We start from the raw sequence: 19068 nt of genomic DNA, 5'->3' as shown, positions 1-19068 counted from the left end.
AGATTTGCTGTGCTCACTTTTGTGACACACTGTAACTTCTACCAGCGGTGGCTGGCATTTCTTTAGTACAGATTAAATACTAAATGCTCTTCAAAGCTCTTTGTGTGTATGAATTAATTTAATTATCATAATAGCCCTATGAGGCAGCTACTATTACTATGTAATTTTATCAGTGAAGGAATGGAGACATCACAGGTTAAATAACTTGCCAGAGGGCACATAAGTAATTAATAAATGGGATTCAACCTGGGCCATCTGGTTTCAGAGCCTATGATTTTACCACCATTCTGTTCTGCTGTTCTTGATAACTAATTAGACTATTTTATCCAAACTTACCAAGCAAAAAGGAAAGCCACCACAGGGATTCAGTTGATTCAACTGTGGCTACTATTATATATCATGTGTATATTATAGATAATATAACTAGATGTACGTGTGTGTGTGTATGTGTATATATATATATATGTGTATATACACACATATATATATAATTTGTGTGTGTATATATATACATATCTGTATATAACATACCTATTGAATATCATTTAAATATCTTTTACCTAAAAAGCAGTTGAGACTTCTTGGTATGATTCTGTCACTACCTATGGGCTCTCTCAGGGGGATATGCATTTAATTCTGGCATGTTTGTTTCAGTGGGTGTGATCATCTCTGTTTTTACTGACCTGGTGCCTTGCTTACCTCTTATCATTATCAACCTCAAGCATATATGGCTTAATTCCTAAAGAAAAACTTTTAATGCTGCTGATAATAATAAATACTTAACTAGTATTTATATTTTATATGATGTTAATGAAACATTATTTTACCAAAACTACCAGATTTAATCCTTCTTATCTCTAAGTTATAATTAAATATCTGATATTGAGAACTAGATTTTTTTTAAACATAACTATCCAAGAGCCTATTCAGTTAGGATGCTGCTGTAGTCAATTTTAATATCAAATGAAATAGTTCATGAACGCTCCATTACTTTTCATCACACAAGTATTATTGTTAGTGTCCTTTTTTTTTTTTTGATATTATTAAAAGTCAAATAATTGTTTAAGGTAGTTTTTACATTAAGCCAAACTTCACATAAACATTATTTCCCCAGATAAAATTATATGTAGAATTCCCCAGATAAAATTATATAATAGAAGAACCTCTGTTCTTCAACTTATTTAGGGGAAAAAAGAGAGAAGATCTGCTTTTACATGACCCTTCCCAAATTCTAAGAAGTCTGATAAGAGCTATGACTTTGTGCAGTTGGACGTATCTTTTCCTCTGCTTGCCCGAGTGTGTGTGTGTGTGTGTGTGTGTGTGTGTGAAAGGCAGAGGATGGAGGGAGGGAGATGAGCTTATGTTCAGAAATACAAAGTAGTGTGTAAGTAGTGCCCTACATTTTGATAACGACATTTACATGACACAAAAGAAATGTTGAACAAAAGCCACCATTTGGGTTCTGAGATGCCTTTTCAGATTTTCTAGCCCTTTCTTGGAGATTTGTGAGTCCACGTATAGCTGCGACATCTGGCTTCAACATGTCTAAACAGCACAGAAGTAAGAAGATTGAGTCATTTAACTCCCCTCCAACTCCTATCGGGGCTACTTTTGATGAATAATTTATCCCCCATAAATTGCCACATTTGAAAGCATAATTAACAAATAGGTTTTCTTAATCATGTTGGCTTTGTTACTTTTGGTTTTCATCCATGCATTCTTTTGTTCTTTTACTTTTTCTTTCATTTTTAAAAAAATAACAGTTTCAATCCATTCAAGCTAGCAAGTTGGCAGTGTATCTGGAAACTAATAATTTATGTCTGTGCAAAACGTGTTTTCATCATTCTTTGATAAAAGTGGTTAAGAGATTGGCTGTATAAAAACATTAATAGTGATAATACAACTGTTTTTAAGATTTTTACTATGTGCATCTGTCACACCCAACGTTGTTTTGTTTTATTTATTTATTTATCCCAGAAAATCTAAGTATTTAATTATCTTTTTTTTTTTAATATGGGAAAGTGATGGATTAATTGCTGATACCTGATCTCCTATAATCTGAAAAATAGCTCTGTTAAATGTGAATAGCTCACATTTCTGTAGCAATAACTTAAATTTCAACAAGCTTTCTGAACTTGGGGGAAGTGCCTTAATTTCCCTGGTCACATGTATTCAAAAAGAAGAGATTAGGAGGACATACTCTGTAGTTCAAAGCATTTGTAATTAATCTGGAACTAAGTTAATTTTGACTTTTAAATATTACAACGAAACTTAAATTCAGTTATACATCTTTATATTTTTTTAAGATTTTACTTATTTATTTTAGATAGAGCACAAGCTGGGGGAAGGAGAAAGACAAGCAGACTCTGAGCTGAGTGTGGAGCCTGACGTGGTGCTCGAGCTCACAACTCTGAGATCATGTCCTGAGCTGAAACCAAGGGCCAGGCATGCTAAACTGACTGAGCCACCCAGGCGCCCTTCAATTTATATGTTCTTTCTGTTTATTTTAAAGCCTGAGGAATTTGTCCTGCTTTTATAGCTGCTCTCAAATGTATCAAATTGGGACTTCTTTGTAATTAAACCCTTTTTTGTAATTTCACATTTGAATCACATACTATAATCCTTACAACCACAAACTAAAAAATTGCAAAGGACTTTTAGAATAAAATATTCTTCTTTTGTATCACATGAGACATGCATGCTAAGTAAGATTCAAAAGATATTCGCACAGTTGCATTTTTAGATAATTGCCCACCCTGATGTTCTTTTGAGAAACAGGGAACTTTGTTACACTCAGACCATTGAGGATAGTTTGAAAACAGTAAAAATAAGTGAGCTCTTCATCATTTCCAAGCTTGAGCAGGATGCCTAAGTGGCATACACCACAAATGTCACCTAGAGATATCAAATACCGCGTGGTCCCTGACAGCTCTCTTAACATTTCCTTTGAACTCCTAGATTCACTCTAGGCATGTGTGTTGAAGTTTTTGTCAGTGTTGTTCAGGGATATGAATTTTCCAGAAAACTATTATTTTAAATGGTGGGCACTTATATGGTAATTAGGTAACATTATGTAGAGAAGGCATATGTAGGCTTTTTATATCATATATAACAGTATCATTTATCAGGCAAAGGTCGGATAAGGAATAGGAACCTGAGACAGTTTTTCTAGCTCTGCCAGAAGCCCCATTTATCCTCTGAATAATCACCCAATTATTGTTTTCTTCATTCTCTCATTTGTGAAGTAACATTACTTTCCCATGGTTGCCATAAAGCATAAACAATAAAAATTGCCTGTACAAGTGCTGAAAATCCTGAACTATTTTTGGGAAGACATGAGAAGAGAGCCAGCCGCACGTTTACAAATGAAACCAATAATGGGACCTGTTTCTTTTTTTATGCTTTTGAAAGAATGAACGGCAGTCATTTTAAGGATGAGAAAGCTTTGGTGACCAGCCAAAATTCAGATTTACTGGATGATGAAGAAGTAGAAGATGAGGTGTTGTTAGATGAGGAGGATGATGACAACGATATTACTGGAAAAACGGGGAAAGAACCAGGGACAAGCAATTTACATGAAGGAAACCCTGAGGATGACTATGAAGATGCCAGCACCCTGGAGATGAGTTGCAAAACGTCCCCAGTGAGGTGAGTACCTGGGGTGACATTAGTAAATAAGTAGGCGTAGATACACATATGCTTGCAAGTCTGTCTGCTCTGTTTTTCCATTAGGGCAATATTTCAGGCCATGGCAGTTGATGAGCATTAAATCATAAAAAATACATTTGAATTAGAAAACTGTATTTGGTGGATTCATTTTGAATGGGTGAAAACAAGGTAGCCATCATAATCCACAAGATTAGAAATGCATCAGTGTCTGTGGAAACCTGATGAACCCGAGATGAGAAGAATAAATGAAAATTAGATGAGTACCCAATCATTTACGTAGACTGTACTGTAAAACTCAAAGAAAAATAGAGATGGCAATATTATCTAATTCATTCAAAAATCTTGTGTGTTATTAATCCAATATTAGGGAGATCAGTATCACTTAATTTGATATGTAAACTGTACAGGTAGGTTTTTAAATGGGAAAAAAATGAACCAAGTAGTTAAATTTATAAGAATATTCTATTTGCATATGGAGAGTGGGTGCTCACTAAGTCTTATCATGGATGGCTTTATTTTAAATGGACATTATAAACTATAAATTGTGTCTCCACTGCATTGCTGATTCCACACCATTGACTTTACCTCTTATCTACATTTGCTTTGGTTATGAAGAATCTTAAAACAAACATGTTTTTAAGATACAGTATGTGTAGACACTTTAAAGAACCCAGTAATGGATGCATGCTTCTTGATACTGCAAATATAATACAAAGTTTGACAGCTGTATGGATTCACATGAAAAGTGATTTGGTTGGATAACAAACTGAGAAAGAAAGAAAAAACCCTCTGTGCTTTCCCATTGGTTCATTTTAGGTATAAAGAGGAAGAATATAAAACTGGACTTTCTGCTCTAGATCATATAAGGCACTTCACAGATAGCCTCAAAATGAGGAAACTGGAAGATAATCAATATACTGAAGCTGAGCTGTCTTCTTTTAGTGCTTCCCATGTGCCGGAGGAACTTAAACAGCCGTTACACAGAAAGTCCAAATCACAGGTACATGTTCTCCTGCAGCACAGTGTCATGGCGACATGGTGCCTTGGGCACCAAAAGACAGATAGTCTCTCTGGGCAGTGCTCTAGAGTCTGAACAAGTTCAGTTGCTTGACTCAAAACTTTCCTACCTTGACCCTATGACCGAATCCAAGATGGTTCACCAGCACAGCCATGAACATGGCTGCCCTCCACACAGATGCTTCCATGACAAACCTTGTCCTCCAGCAGCTTTTCCCTGACTTTGCAATTCTCTCACTTCTGTAGAGGTAGTCCATAATGTTTGCACCTATTTCTGTATGACTTCGGAGGGATTTTTTAATTAGTTTGCATCTATAATTCTTGTCAACCTAAGTGTATTTCCAGACTTTGGTCCCTTATTATATGTAGTAAATTAACAAGTCATCTAATTTATAGCATCTAGGATATAAAACTATTAAACTGAGGATCAGAGATGAAATGAGTTGCCCAAAGTCTGTAGCATCTTACTGGAGAGCTGGAAAGAAAACCAGTTTATTTTTAATTGAATGAATGAATGAATGAATAGTACATTTATTGGGCTCTACGGCATTCTATCAGCACTGTGGAAACAAAAATAAATCCATTTAAGGATCCATAAATACCAATTAAAAGAGCCTCAGTTCTTTATCACAAAATAAAGGAAGTCCGTACTTTCTGCTGACATCCCTACTCAATCACATTGTTCAATTCATTTGGGTTAATCACAAAGAAGAAGAAGAAAAGAAGCTTCTTGTTATTACCATATTTGTTGGTCACTTTGGTCTAATTGAAAGTGAGCCCACTTTGGAGGTGGCCTGACATATCAAACCATGTGACTGCATTGGCTCGTACATTTAGAAATGCTTTCCCATTTGGCTGAGATATTTTGGCCTTAGCCACTTGCTCTTAGCAGCAAATGTGATCGTATCTCAACTAAGGTGGGAAAAACATCGTGCTAGTGGGATAATGTAAATTCTTAACTCTCAGTCAATTCAGTAAAAATTGAAGGTATCATGTGAGGTAATAATAGGCAAAAGAATGTTCATTTTGCATTGAAGTAGAGGCAGCTCCTTACCCTCAGAGCTTCTAGCTGCGTGAACTTAAGAACATCACATCAAGACTGTGGGTGCCACTTCTTCGTTGTAAAGTGGGGTGACTAGAGGCCATATCTAAGGTCTCTCCCTGGTGTATGATTCAGTGGGGATAAATATTAATTTTCCAGTTCCTCACATTAACAATAAATTAGCCAGAGTAGACATCTCATTTTTACTTGGACATAACCATCAGAGGTAGTGAGTTTTTTTTAAACCCTTGGTATCCCATTATTCCTTCCTAATTGATCGGAGACATATCAGGGGATGCAGGCTTTCTTTCCTTTCTTTGCCTTGCCTTGCCTTGCCTTGCCTTGCATTCCCTTGCATTCTCATTTCATTTCTTTTAATTATTCCACCAAAATGCTTATAAGACACAGTACCTAAAAATTCCTAAAGCTGTTCAGAGTGATTGAAAGCAGAAATGTCAAGAACCCAGAGATTATATATGTGATCTATTTCAGTACCAGCATTGTGACATAAAGTCCCTGCCTAGCTGGACTAACAATTACCATCACAAAAAATGCTGGTGTATTTCTTGTATTTTTCATGTTACTTGATCACGCCGTATATATCAGTTTAAATATGGTCAGGCCTTTTTGCAAACAAAATTTATTTTATGAGACTTTTTATTCATTCATTCAATTGTTATTCACTGTCAGTGATGTTCAAGGAGTGGATCTTTGTACATGAAAATGTATATTTTATTTGATTACCAAAAGGCAAGTATTCTATATTTTCCATTTTCTAGAATCTGAATAGAGATAGATGACTTACTCAAAACATTGATATATTGACTCTGATTTTTATAGTGATTGAATCCAAGATAGCTGAACAATACAAGAGTGGCTGCATTCTGCATAGTCACCTCTTTGAAAATTCCCATCCTAAAAATTAATTTCATGACAATAGGTAGTCTTTATATCCAGCACTCTATGTTAGTTAATGCTTATAATTCCTTCACAGCCCTTTGAGACAAGTTTTTGTTATTATGATCCCCATTTGGTAGGAGAAAAGTGACCTTGGAAGGTAAAGGAACTTCCCCAAGATCACACAGCTAATTGAAGAGAGGTCATTTAGAAGCCAGGAACCCAAAGTTTTCTCTAAGTTTCCTTTCATTTTTCCAAATATTGGAATAGGCTTTGTTAAAGCCATTACAGAATACTCTTTATCTTGATATCTAAAAGCGGGTACTTAATAAAAAGTTCAATGAGTTCAGTGCTCACCTTGCTCATATTTTAAACTCTTCAAAGAACAGGGACTGAATATTACTTGTCATTGATTCCCTAGGACCTAGCACAGTGCCTGGTGTGGAGTAGATGCTTAAGAGTTTTTTGTTATATGTCTGTTGAGATTTTGTAGAGGTCCAGAAGGTAAATTGCATACATAAAAGTCAAATGTATACATTGAGAGCAATGACCCAGCAAATCAGAATCAGCCTACAAGAGCAGATTTTCTAACTGAATGCCATGATTACGGAAAAAACCACAGATTGGCCACATGTCTCGGCATGACTCTCAGAGATGAAATTCTGCTTAACAACAGAGGCATTTGGTCTTTGTTTACAGACAGTGGAATGTCTTTGGCAGGACTTTAATGATCCCACTGCAGCAGCATTTTTGACAGGCAAGTTTAGCAGTGGATGAGACCAACAATAGCAAATCAACAGTGAAAAGTTCACTCACAAGTCAAGACCAAACATTTCATTTGACTATTTTACTTGGCAGCAAATGGGAGATTCTCTGGAACAGTTACTTAGAATTGACATGATAATAAGGAAGAAAGAGCACTTCTTCAGAGAGCACTGCCATGTACCGTCTGCTTGGCAGACACTGGCATTCAAGTTGGTCAGAACATTGTTGGGTCTTGTGTTGTATTTTATTTTTCGGTAAAGCTGACTTGATCTACCTGAGCTTGCAAGGTTTTGGGTAGTCAACTTTGAATATTTGAAACATGGAGGGAAACCAGAGAAAGGACACTGGATTAAAAGTTGGGCAGAAATCACTTGTGCTTCTGCCTCTCCACTGTCTGTCTGAGTGACTCAGGGCAAGTTGTGTCACCGTCAGCGCTAACCCTCTCAGTTATGAAGTGCAGGAGTCGATGGGAAGGTGTCCTCTACTAGACCCCAGTGCCTTCAAAGCAGGTCTGTGTCCCCTTCATCATTGCAGTTTCGATCGTAAGCACACAATAATATTTTTGGTGGCTTGAACAGGTGCACAAACAGTGGCTGGATGACGTATTTATGCTGGGTAGGGGGAGGACTCGTGTTTCTCAGTGGAGACACTTGACATTTTCGGTTGGACAATTCTTTTTTTTTTTTTGGTCCTGTAGGACATGTACTTTTGTGGTCCCCAGGCACTGAAGACCAGCAGTAACACCACATCGTTACGATGACAAAAAGAAGCCCATGCTTTTCCAAATACATCCATTAGGGGTGCTCCTAACTCTGAGTCCCATTCCCCCAAGAATATTCTTCGAATTAAAAGTGATGTTTTTCAGTGCCACTTACCGAGTCTCTCCTTTTTACCCCAGGCATATGCTATGATGTTGTCATTGTCCGACAAGGAGTCACTCCATTCTGCATCCCACAGTTCTTCCAATGTGTGGCACAGTATGGCAAGGGCTGCAGCGGAATCCAGTGCCATCCAGTCCATAAGCCACGTATGACATTACCAAGGTCGACCAGAGTGGGACCAAGTCCAACAGTAGCATGGCTCTTTCATCTAGGACTATTTAAAAGACTGCTGAGCAGAATGCCTTAGAAACCTGAAGGGTCACTCATTTATAGTCTGGTGACCTTAAACTGAATGCTTAAAAAAAAAAGAAAGAAAAAGAGAGGAAAAGAAAGAAAAAAGAAACTATTTATTCTCGATATTTTGTTTTGCACAGCAAAGGCAGCTGCTGACTTCTGGAAGGTCAATGCAACTTAACGTGATTCGGTGAGAATGAGCAACTTGCGGGCAGGAGGCGTCCTGGTCCACCCTGCCCTGGGCTGTGGGCGGGCGCGAGGGCTGTGGGAATGGCGGCATTGACACGAATGAACACTCCGTAGAAACTGAATTCTCTTTTGTACAAGATCACCTGCCACATGATTGGGAACAGTTGCTTTTAATTACAGATATGATTTTTTTTCTTTGTTAAAGTTTTATGTAATTTAACCCTTTGAAGATGGAAGTAGTTGGATGAAATGCACACTCGATTATTATAGAAACTGATAACAGGGAGTCCTCGTTCCCCCTTAACTTTTGCCTTCTTAAGTACATTGTGTAAAACTAGGGAAAAAGGGTATGTGTATATTGTAAACTATGGAAGTTCCAGCGCTCAAAGAGGTTAAGTCAGTGAAGTAACCTGTTCATCACCAGTCCCGCTGTACCACTACACTAATAAAATGTTTGCCAAATCCTTGTAATAACATCTTAATTTTAGACAATCATGTCACTGTTTTTTTAATGTTTAATTTTTGTGTGTGTTGTGTGTATCATGTATTTATTTGTTGGCAAACTATTTTTCGTTGATCTCAATAGCACTGTTCCAGTCAGCCACTACTTTCTGACGTCTGAGGCACGCCCCTTTCTGAATTGCAAGGACCAAGGTGACTCGACCTGTGTATGGGAGTGCCAAATGGTGTTTGGCTTTTCTTAACATTCCTTTTTTGTTGTTGTTTTGTTTTCCTTCTTAATGAGCTAAATATGAATAGATGCAACTTAGTTTTTGTAATACTGAAATCGATTCAATTGTATAAACGATTATAATTTCTTTCATGAAAGCATGATTCTTCTGATTAAAAACTGTACCCCATATTTTATGCTGGTCGTCTGCAAGCTTGTGCGATGTTATGTTCATGTTAACCCTATTTGTAAAATGAAGTGTTCCAGACCTTATGTTAAAAGAGAGAAGTAAATAACAGACTGTATTCAGTTATTTTGCCCTTTATTGAAGAACCAGATTTGTTTTCCTTTTCTTTTGTTTGTTTGTTTGTTTGTAATCTCATTTTGAAATAATCGGCAAGTTGAGGTACTTTCTTCAAATGCTTTGTACAATATAAACTGTTATGCCTTTCAGTGCATTACTATGGGAGGAGCAACTAAAAAAATAAAGACTTACAAAACTGGTTATTTTTTCCACTGTGTGATATTTTTCCTTCTTGTGCAATTTTAGGGATCCAGTGATTTAAAGATATGATGTCTGGGAACTTGATGCCCTGATAGATACATGGAATGTCAAACATGTGTGTATTGTTTTGAGATGACATAGGGATAGACCTTGACCCACAGGAAATTGGGACTCTGGCCCATTCTTCTGAACTTTCTCTGTACGGCACAAAGTCAGGGCTCATGTGCGATGCCACAGGATCCTGGGTCTTACACCACGTCCAGGGCACCCATGCTAGTTAGTACAGAGAGGAACCTCCTGTTTTTCTACTCAACTTTATATAGTGCATCCTAAAAGTTGCTCTGATTTCAATTTTTGTTTTTAATTACATTTACTGTTCACTGATTTGTAAGACCAAAAAAAAAAAAAAAAACCCAACCCTTTAACTTTTTTATATTCCTCCTAAGTCTTTGTCCACGTGCAAAATATCATTTTTATAGTTATAATCAGAGTATAGACATGATGTTGTGTTTTCTTTATTTACTGTGACAGGGACACCTGGGTGGCTCAGTTGGTTAAGCAGCTGCCTTCGGCTCAGGTCATGATCCCAGCGTCCTGGGATCGAGTCCCACATCGGGCTCCTTGCTCAGCAGGGAGCCTGCTTCTCCCTCTGCCTCTGCCTGCCATTCTGTCTGCCTGTGCTCTCTCTCCCTCTCTGACAAATAAATAAAAAATCTTTAAAAAAAAAATATTTACTGTGACAAAAATTCTTCAGATAGATAATTTAGCAGTTGCCCCATGTTCCATCAGGTTTGATGTACTATAATTTCTTCAACTATTGCAATTTTATTGAAGATTTAAGCTTTCTGATATTCACTAATCAAGCAGTGGAATTTTAATTTTCATGCACAAAATTGATTTTTTATGTTCATATACATACATACAGAGGTGAAATGTGAGAAATGATATTTCCATATGATAAATTCTCTGGTTGGGGAGCAATTATGAATTCTTTCTACTCCTTAAATATAATGTTGATTGTTTTTAGAATATGGAAATTTCAGTGTTGGCTGAGTATAGAGGTTTTAACAAGACCTGAAGAATAAATAATTATGACACATTGAAGAATAAATAAGTATGACCCATAGAAATAATAATAATTATAATAAATAAAACTAATCTCTTCATTTACTCATTCTTAGCCACACTGCCAGATACAAAGAGAATCTCCTCACATTCTCTCTAAATGTCAGTAGTATAGGAATTAAATATATAGGGTATAAATATTGATTATTTTTAATAGAAAGTGTGTATTAAGAAAAAACATTCAGGAAATCTACATAAAATATAAATCTGACCTATCAAGGAGAAGACTAATATTGGGGACATAATGGGGATCTGAAACATGCAGTACATTTTTCTTTCTTTTAAAGAATGTACCTATAAATTCTGCAGCAGCTTGAATACTCTCAATGCTACTAAATTCTTGCTAGGTTTTGAGCATGACATTTCAGTTGTTTGCTAATACTCAGTCCCTCCGAATTCCAAAAAGGCTTTCAAGCCTTACGTTTCTGCAGTTTTTCCATTCTTTCTGCCAGCAGTCCTCCACCACGGGCCCCTGTGGGGACTGGTGAGATATGGTGGAGACACTATTGAATTTGGAACCCCAAGGCCTGGGTCTGAGTTCTGGCTCTGCCGCTTCACTGGCTTCGAGGTCTCGGGCAAGTCACATACCTCTCAAAATCTCATCTAGGAAACCGGGGTCATGATACTTGCTTCTGCTGCTACTGCTTTGGGTTTCTGTGAGTGTCCAAAAACCAAAATGTATTTTTGGAAAGATTTGGTAAGAGTTCTGCCCAAGCAAAGCATTTTATAATTTTCATGGTAGTCATTCAGGAAACATAATATATGCCTTTATCTACCCATGTGTGTATGCATATGTGTATCTACAGACACCCAAACACAGACACTCTGGTAAGAGAAAAAATTTTAGGATATGACAGAAATGTACTCCAGACTCCACAGAAGTAGATGTGTTTTCTAGGAAAAAAATGTTAAAAGCTATTTCTTGAACAAATACGTATCTTTGAAAACTAAAGCTCAGCCCTTCAAAAACACAAGTTTTCAGTGTAATTGTTGAGAGCTCTCGAAAAATTTAAGGAGAGTTAAGAAAGCATCTTCAATGAGTAAGCACCTTCATATTTTTATTTTCAGATAATGTCCATCAACCCGCCTTATTTCTGTACAGAATAAATGATTTATTCATTTTTTTAGTTACCTGCTCTGTCAGTGTCCAGCTGGGGACGGACCCATCTATGACCTCCATTAGTCATTACAGTACGGGCATCCTTCCTCTTGTTTCACAGATGAGGAAACCGGAGCTCAGAGAGTTTAAGGACCTCGCTCAAAGTGACCCAGCTGGGAACTGGCTGGCTGACATTCCAGCGGTGTCTGGCTCCTTAGCCCACTCTTAGCCAAGAGTCTCAGGCCTCCTGATTTAGGCACAGCTAACGAAAGTCCAAAAAGAAATGTTCCAAATCAAAGAAATGTGCCCACAGAGAGTAAAGCTGTCAGAGATGCAAATGTGCCCGGGAGACATTTAGGCGTCTGAGTCTTGGCTGTAAAGAGTTTGAAAGGTGAGTGCCAAGCACTGGGTTCCAAGCTTTTTCTATTCAGGTTATCTCAAGTCAGAACCAGCAATACCAGTGACTTTTTGAAAGATCCTAAATGCTTTAATGAGAGAAGAGCCTTTGTAATCTTGTTTGCAAATTCATAGCAGGTGGCTTGAGTTTCCTCCTTACTCTTTTGGGGAAAAAAAAATTTTTTTTTACCCCAAACCTACATTTTGAAATTATTAACATGGAATGAATTAAGCCCCTTCTAAAATGGTTAGCAGACTCATCATGAGAGAAAGCAAATGCAGAAGCAAGTGAAGTTAAGAAGTTTGGAGAGCCAAAAAAAAAAAAAGAAAGAAAGAAAGAAAGAAATTTGGAGAGACAGCCAGCTCTTCCCCCAGACACTTAGGCTGGGATTTAATTGTCCATTATATTTCACAGAACCCATTTCTGAATAGAAGAGGCTGTCCTTGGTGCAACATTTATTTAGAAAAAGGATGTAGGATGGCTACTATAAAAAAAAAATACTGAAAATAATGAAGACTGGTGAGAGGGTGGAGAAATTGGACCCTTTGTGCACTGCTGGTGAGAATGTGAATTGGTGTGGGCACTCCAGACAGCAGTGCGGAAGGGCCTCAAACAGTTATAAATAGAACTACCCTATGATCCAGTAATCCCACTTCTGGGTAGATACCCCAAAGGAGTTCAAAGCAGGGTCTCAAAGAGATATTTGTACACTCAGGTTCACGGTAGCATCGTTCACAGGAGCTGAAGAGTGCAAGCAACCCAGATGTCTATTGATGGATAAAGAAACAAAATGTGTTGTAGCCACAGAGTGGAATATTATTCAGTCTCAAACAAGAAGGAAATTCTGACATATGTTCTAACATGGACATATGTTCTTGAGGATATGATGCTAGGTAAAATAAGCTAGTCACAAAAAGACACTCTTTGATTCCACCCATCTGAAGCACCTAGAATCGTCAAATAAATAGAGAGTAGAATGGTGATTGCCAGTGGCTGGGGGCGGGAAGGCATAGGGAGCTGTTTCATTGATACAGAGTTTCAGTTCTGCAAGGTAAGAGTTGTAGAGATGGGTTACAAAATACTGTGAATGCACTTGCCACTGCTCAATTATAGCTTCAAGAGGGCTAAGAAAATAATTTTTATGTTAAGTATAGTTCACTTAATAAAAAAGAAAACAAAATAAAATCCTACTCTATCCACATGATTCTTTAAGCTGAAAGAACCTAATTCTTTAAGCTGAAAGAACCTAACTCAAGCAAAGAAGCAAATTACCAGAGGGATATAGGAGAGCTCATAACAATTAGAGAGCAAGCTGGGGAATCAGGCCTAGGACATAATCCAGAACCAGTGAGCAGACAATAGCAGGAGCCCATGGGACACTTCTTAGGCTGTCATCAGCAGGATGGATCAACTACCACTATGTTCAGTCTTTCTTGTCACCCTGTGTCTAGATTAAAACTCTAGTGATAGACCATGAAACTGGCCCTCCTGCAAACCCTTGACCTGCAAACCCTTGACCAAGAGCACCATTAAATGTCTCTAAAGGTAGGGCACTAAAGGCTAGTTTCTGTATAACTAAATTGAGAAGCTCCTCACAGATAAGTGGGAATGAATGATGGATGTCAAAAACAACGCATCTTCATACCACTTGATGATAGGAAAACATAAGGAATGTAATACGTAAGGATCGAGACTTTCAGGGAAGGACACAGGATTTGGTAATTTTAAGGGTCATCAGAGGGATAACCTGATAGCATGTACAAAATTAGGACTGTTCCAGAAATCGAAAGACCTACAATTCTCACAGGAATATTGTTCCAGAAAATTCTTGATGTAAAGATCTTTGTTAGAGTGTCTGTGTGTTCATACTTTTAATGCTTCCATCATGACTCCTACTGACAATTCTGCCAAGATTGGCAATAAAAGGAGTTATTAATTGTCTCAGTTATTAATTGTCTGCCTTGGGCTCAGTTATTAATTGTCTGCCTTGGGCTCAGGTCATGATCCAGGGTCCTGGGATCGAGCCCCACATTGGGCTCCCTACTCCACAGGAAGCTGCCTTCTCCCTCTCTCACTCTCCCCACTTGTGTTCCCTCTCTTGCTGTGTGTGTCTGTCAAATAAATAAATAAAATCTTCAAAAAGGGGGGGGGCACCTGGGTGGCTCAGTTGGTTAAATGGCTGCCTTTGGCTCAGGTCATGATCCTGGAGTCCTGGGATAGTCCCCCATCAGACTCCCCACTCCATGGGGAGTCTGCTTCTCCCTCTGACCTCCCCTCACATGCTCTCTCTCTCTCTCTGTCTCTCTCTTTCTCAAATAAATAAATAAAATCTTGGGAAAAAAAAAATTGGCAATAAAATTGTAGCCAAGTAGACATGGGTTAACCAGAATTTAAGCAGACTGATTCATAAGAGAATTTGCAAACTTCTATGGGATGTATGAGTTGTGGTCAGTAAGAAACTGAAGTGTTTGAATCAAAAGCAGCCAGTTAATCAATGTCTAGAAAGGAAATCAGAAATCACTTTAAATATTTAAACCAGAGAAGGATTCAAAGCAAACAGTTACATATAAAGAATTGGAAGATCTGAAGAGGAAAAGGAAGACTAGAAGATAAACCAGAGACCAGGAAGTGGCCCGCGCCTCCCCACACCCTCCAGAGTCATGGAGGCACGGCCGTGGTAGCTCCTACTGCCCCTCCACTGCTGGCGCTGAAACCCTGGTGCTGCTAGTCAAGGAGTCACTCTTCCTGCTGCCTTCTCAACTGCCCCCAGAGCCTTCCATTCACCTCACTAGAAGCCAGCTGGTGAAGGAGCTTTTCCAGCATCCAGCCCCACAATGCAGAGGAACAGTGGGACTGGGGCTGAATACTAATAGGCCATATCTGATATAGGACCAGCTCAACTGAGCAGATAAACTAGATTAGTGGAGAAATCCTCTGCTAACTTCTGGTTGGTTTTAGAATGGATATCAGCATATCAACATGGCCTCCAGGGCCCTCCATGACCTAGTTTGTGCCTACCTCTCTAGTCTGGCCCCACCTGACTGAAACCACTCTCGGTCAGCAAGTTCAACTTCATTTTCGAGGACTTTACACACGGCAGTCTGCGAGCTTGGAATACTACCTCTTGTTTCTCTCTCCATCCAGATCCACTACCACCCGCCCATTCTTAGTTGATTAAACTAATTTACTCTTCAGATTTTAACTTCTCTCTGCTCCTTTTTGAGAGATACTTTCTCTGCTACCTTCTACTTCCCTCCACCTGTGAATGTAAAGGACCAGTCAGTCCTGTTGTAGTCTCTCATCAAAGCATTTACGACAGATTTCATGCACCTGTTACAGTTTGAACTGCATGTATATCCATGAATAATTTAATACCACTGTTCCTAAAATCTTAAGATCCATGAATATTCTATGTCCACTTTGATCAATGCTATATCCCAAATAGTTAGTACAGAGTATGACACATTGTGACTATTCTACACATTTTATGTAATTAATGATCAAATAAATGAGTTGACCAAAAGGGTGTATATCAAACCAGTATCAGTGGTTACCTCTAAAATTGGAGAGGAAAAAAATTACTTTTTATGGTGTATAGTTTTATTTTAATGCTTTCAAGAAGAAAGAATTAACTTTAATGTTTAAAAACCACACATTTGGGGCACCTGGATGGCTCAGTGGCTTAAAGCCTCTGCCTTCAGCTCAGGTCATGATCCCAGTATTCTGGAATTGAGCCCCGTGTCGGGTTCTCTGCTCAGCGGCGAGCCTGCTTCCTCCTCTCTCTGCCTCTGCCTGCCTCTCTGCCTACTTGTGATCTCTGTCTGTCAAATAAATAAATAAAATCTTTAAAAAATAAAAAATAAATAAAAATTAAAAACTCACATTTTTTAATATACCTCTTGATTAAGAGACTCTCAATTCTAAGAATTTATCCTAAGAAGCTAGTTAGCATTACACACTCATATTTGTACACATGGATGTTCATGAAAACATTAATAATTAAAAATGATTATCAGCATAGAGGTCAAACAAAAGAGACTTGCTGAAGTAAATTCTCCTGTGTCTGCATGACTATGGTTAAGTAAAAGGACAGAATAGGACAGAAAGTGCTTACATATTAAATGAACAGTAAGTTACAATTGGCTAGAAGATATATTCTGTCACATTTTGCTAGCTGGTAGAATTATGGATGAATTTTATTTGTCTTTTTTGTTTGTTTGTTTTCATTTTTACATTATCTAAAAGTAAGCATGTGTTACTTTTTAAATAAGAGAAACATTATTATAAATACAAGCAAAAAAATTTCTTCCAAATTAAGTAAATAGTACAAAGAGAAAAACAAGAAAAAACGGTCTTAACCGAGAGAGTGAGGAAGGTGTTTTTCAAATGGACAATTGCGAGCTGATTGAGGCCAACCTGTTGACTATGCAAATGACAACAGTGAGACCTATGAATAGTAATGATGGTTTTATCCAAGGTCCGAGGTCACACAGCTGATTTCAAGTCCAAACCCACCGCTTTCTGGAATACTATAGTGTGAACTGTTGTCTCAGTAAGGAGTAGAGTATGAGCACCATGGGGTAAAATCCTGATGTTCAACAAGGGAGCTTAAGTCAAGGGTTTTTTAATGAGCTCAAGTGTTAGATTACCTCCAAATATGCCCAAATTGACTCCATGCCCTAGGTTCTAGACCTTATTTGAACACGTTTTTATGCGTAATTAATATAAAAATGTCTTCAAGGTAATAAAGTTATTATACATACTAAAATTAGAGTTATAGTATCTATTTCCCATATATTGATTTATGTTTATTACATTTTAATTTGGGGTTCTAGCTACTCATCAGAAATTGGGCTCCTTTAACCAACTGAATGGTGTCGAGCTCATATAAGCAAGAAAGAAGTGGTCAAAAGCATCTTGTGTCAAAACCTTGCTCCAATTTGACACCTCAGAAGTTGGAATTGACTTCTAATGCTTTTTCTACATTATTGCTCTGCAAGATAAATTTTGACTTCTTCCAATCATCTTTTATAGGCAGCAGTATATTTAAATCAAGATATATACATCAGAAGAACAAAGAATCAGAGATTTTACCAAAGAAGCAAAATTAACAAGACTAGCAGGAGGCCAGCTAGTGTCATGACCTTATCAAAAAATATCTCCTCACCACCATTGAAGTCATCCTGCTCTGGAACAGTCACATTCTTTTCACCTAAGATAAACTGGATTTTTCTAGAAGCAGGGACATATTTAGTGATTTCAGTCAGTATTATTGTGAATTAGTGAATTGATCCTTTTCTCTGTGGTAGCAAGGGGAGGGGATCTTTTCTGAAGAGATGACAGTAGGGTAAAAAAAGAATGTGAGGGGACAGATTGGAGGCCCTCTCTGAATGGAAAGGCTGGGGCAACTAAAACAGAGAGGGGGGCAGCAATCTAAGCATTCTATTTATCTGGGAGGGGGAAAGATTCCAGAAGGTCAAGAGGACAGTGCCCACTTCTTCATTTTGCTTTGCTTTGCTTTGTTTTTGTCACGGGCCAATTCTCTCATCAAATTCAGTTCCTAAAAAGAGGAGTGTGGACTAAGGTCTTCCATTTGACAGATTCAAAGGAAGGTAATGGAAGCATAAATTGGGAACCTCAATGAAATTTTTTGAGAAATAAATTTATTGTGATAACAGAAATATTCAATCAGATCTCTGGCTTTATAAACCTCTATTGAACAACAACAACAAAAAATATGGACTAAAGGGTAAAGACTTAACAGGGCCACCCAGGTGGCTCATTTGGTTAAGAGTCTGCCTTCAGCTCAGGTTATGATCTCAGGGTCCTGGGATCGAGTCCGACATTGGACTCCCAGGTCATCAGAGAGTCTGCTTCTCCCTTTCCCTCTCCCTCTGCTGCTGTTTATTCTCTCTTATACTCTTTCTTTCTGTCAAGTAAATAAATAAATAAAATCTTTTTTTTTTCTTTTAAACAAAGCATAAAGACTTGCATTATTTTACTCTAAATTTCTTCAATGGTCTTTTTGGAAAAGTATCCCCCTATTGGCATTACTAATTTAGTGTCCATTGTTATTTAAATGGGTGACATTATCCATGCTGTTCTTTCATGTACTTAAAATCAGTACTTTTCCTTCTCTTATTCTTCCAGTGAGTCTAATACGTTTTGTAGAATTAACTAAAAAGTAATTTCTAGCTCCTATCATTTTTTTTCCTAAAATGCCATCCAAAGATATAAAAAATTAAAGAATAATTAGATAAAATGGGATTTTCTTTTCATTAATATTATAATCATTCAGAAAAGATTCAGGACCATCTCCTAGGCTAATCGACTACCACAGTTCTTGCAAAAGCAACAGCAATATGGAGAACATAGTAAGGTAGAGTCAGAGACCTGCAATCTTAGCATTTTTGCCACAAACTAGCTGTGTAATCTCATAGAACAGTGATTCCCAAATTTTAACCATTTATATAATACTGCTTTTTCGCTCTATCTGTATACCATCAGTATTACTAACGTAACATTTTTTCATCTCTATTCATTTTTTACACCTTGATAATTTTCTTCTAGAAGAACTT

The 19068-nt window shown here is 37.7% G+C and overlaps 1 protein-coding gene across 11 annotated transcripts in view; it reads left to right on the top strand.

Annotated features, from left to right (window-relative positions):
- Positions 1-9869, top strand: part of MECOM (MDS1 and EVI1 complex locus) — a 547090-nt gene extending 537221 nt beyond the window's left edge. For 10 of the 11 annotated variants that reach the window (XM_044251750.1, XM_044251742.1, XM_044251740.1 and 7 more), the window contains 3 exons: positions 3412-3648; positions 4486-4669; positions 8289-9869. In XM_044251750.1, the coding sequence (XP_044107685.1) occupies positions 3412-3648; positions 4486-4669; positions 8289-8423 (556 nt within the window). In that variant the 3' untranslated portion in view covers positions 8424-9869. The remainder of the gene's footprint in view (positions 1-3411; positions 3649-4485; positions 4670-8288) is intronic. The other variant, XM_044251743.1, reaches the window with a different exon arrangement.
- The last annotated feature ends 9199 nt before the right edge of the window (positions 9870-19068 follow it).

The sequence above is a fragment of the Neovison vison genome, chromosome 6 (assembly GCF_020171115.1).
Source record: "Neovison vison isolate M4711 chromosome 6, ASM_NN_V1, whole genome shotgun sequence".
In the NCBI taxonomy this organism is placed as follows: Eukaryota; Metazoa; Chordata; class Mammalia; order Carnivora; family Mustelidae; genus Neogale; species Neogale vison.
This window is presented reverse-complemented; position numbering and strand designations above follow the sequence as displayed.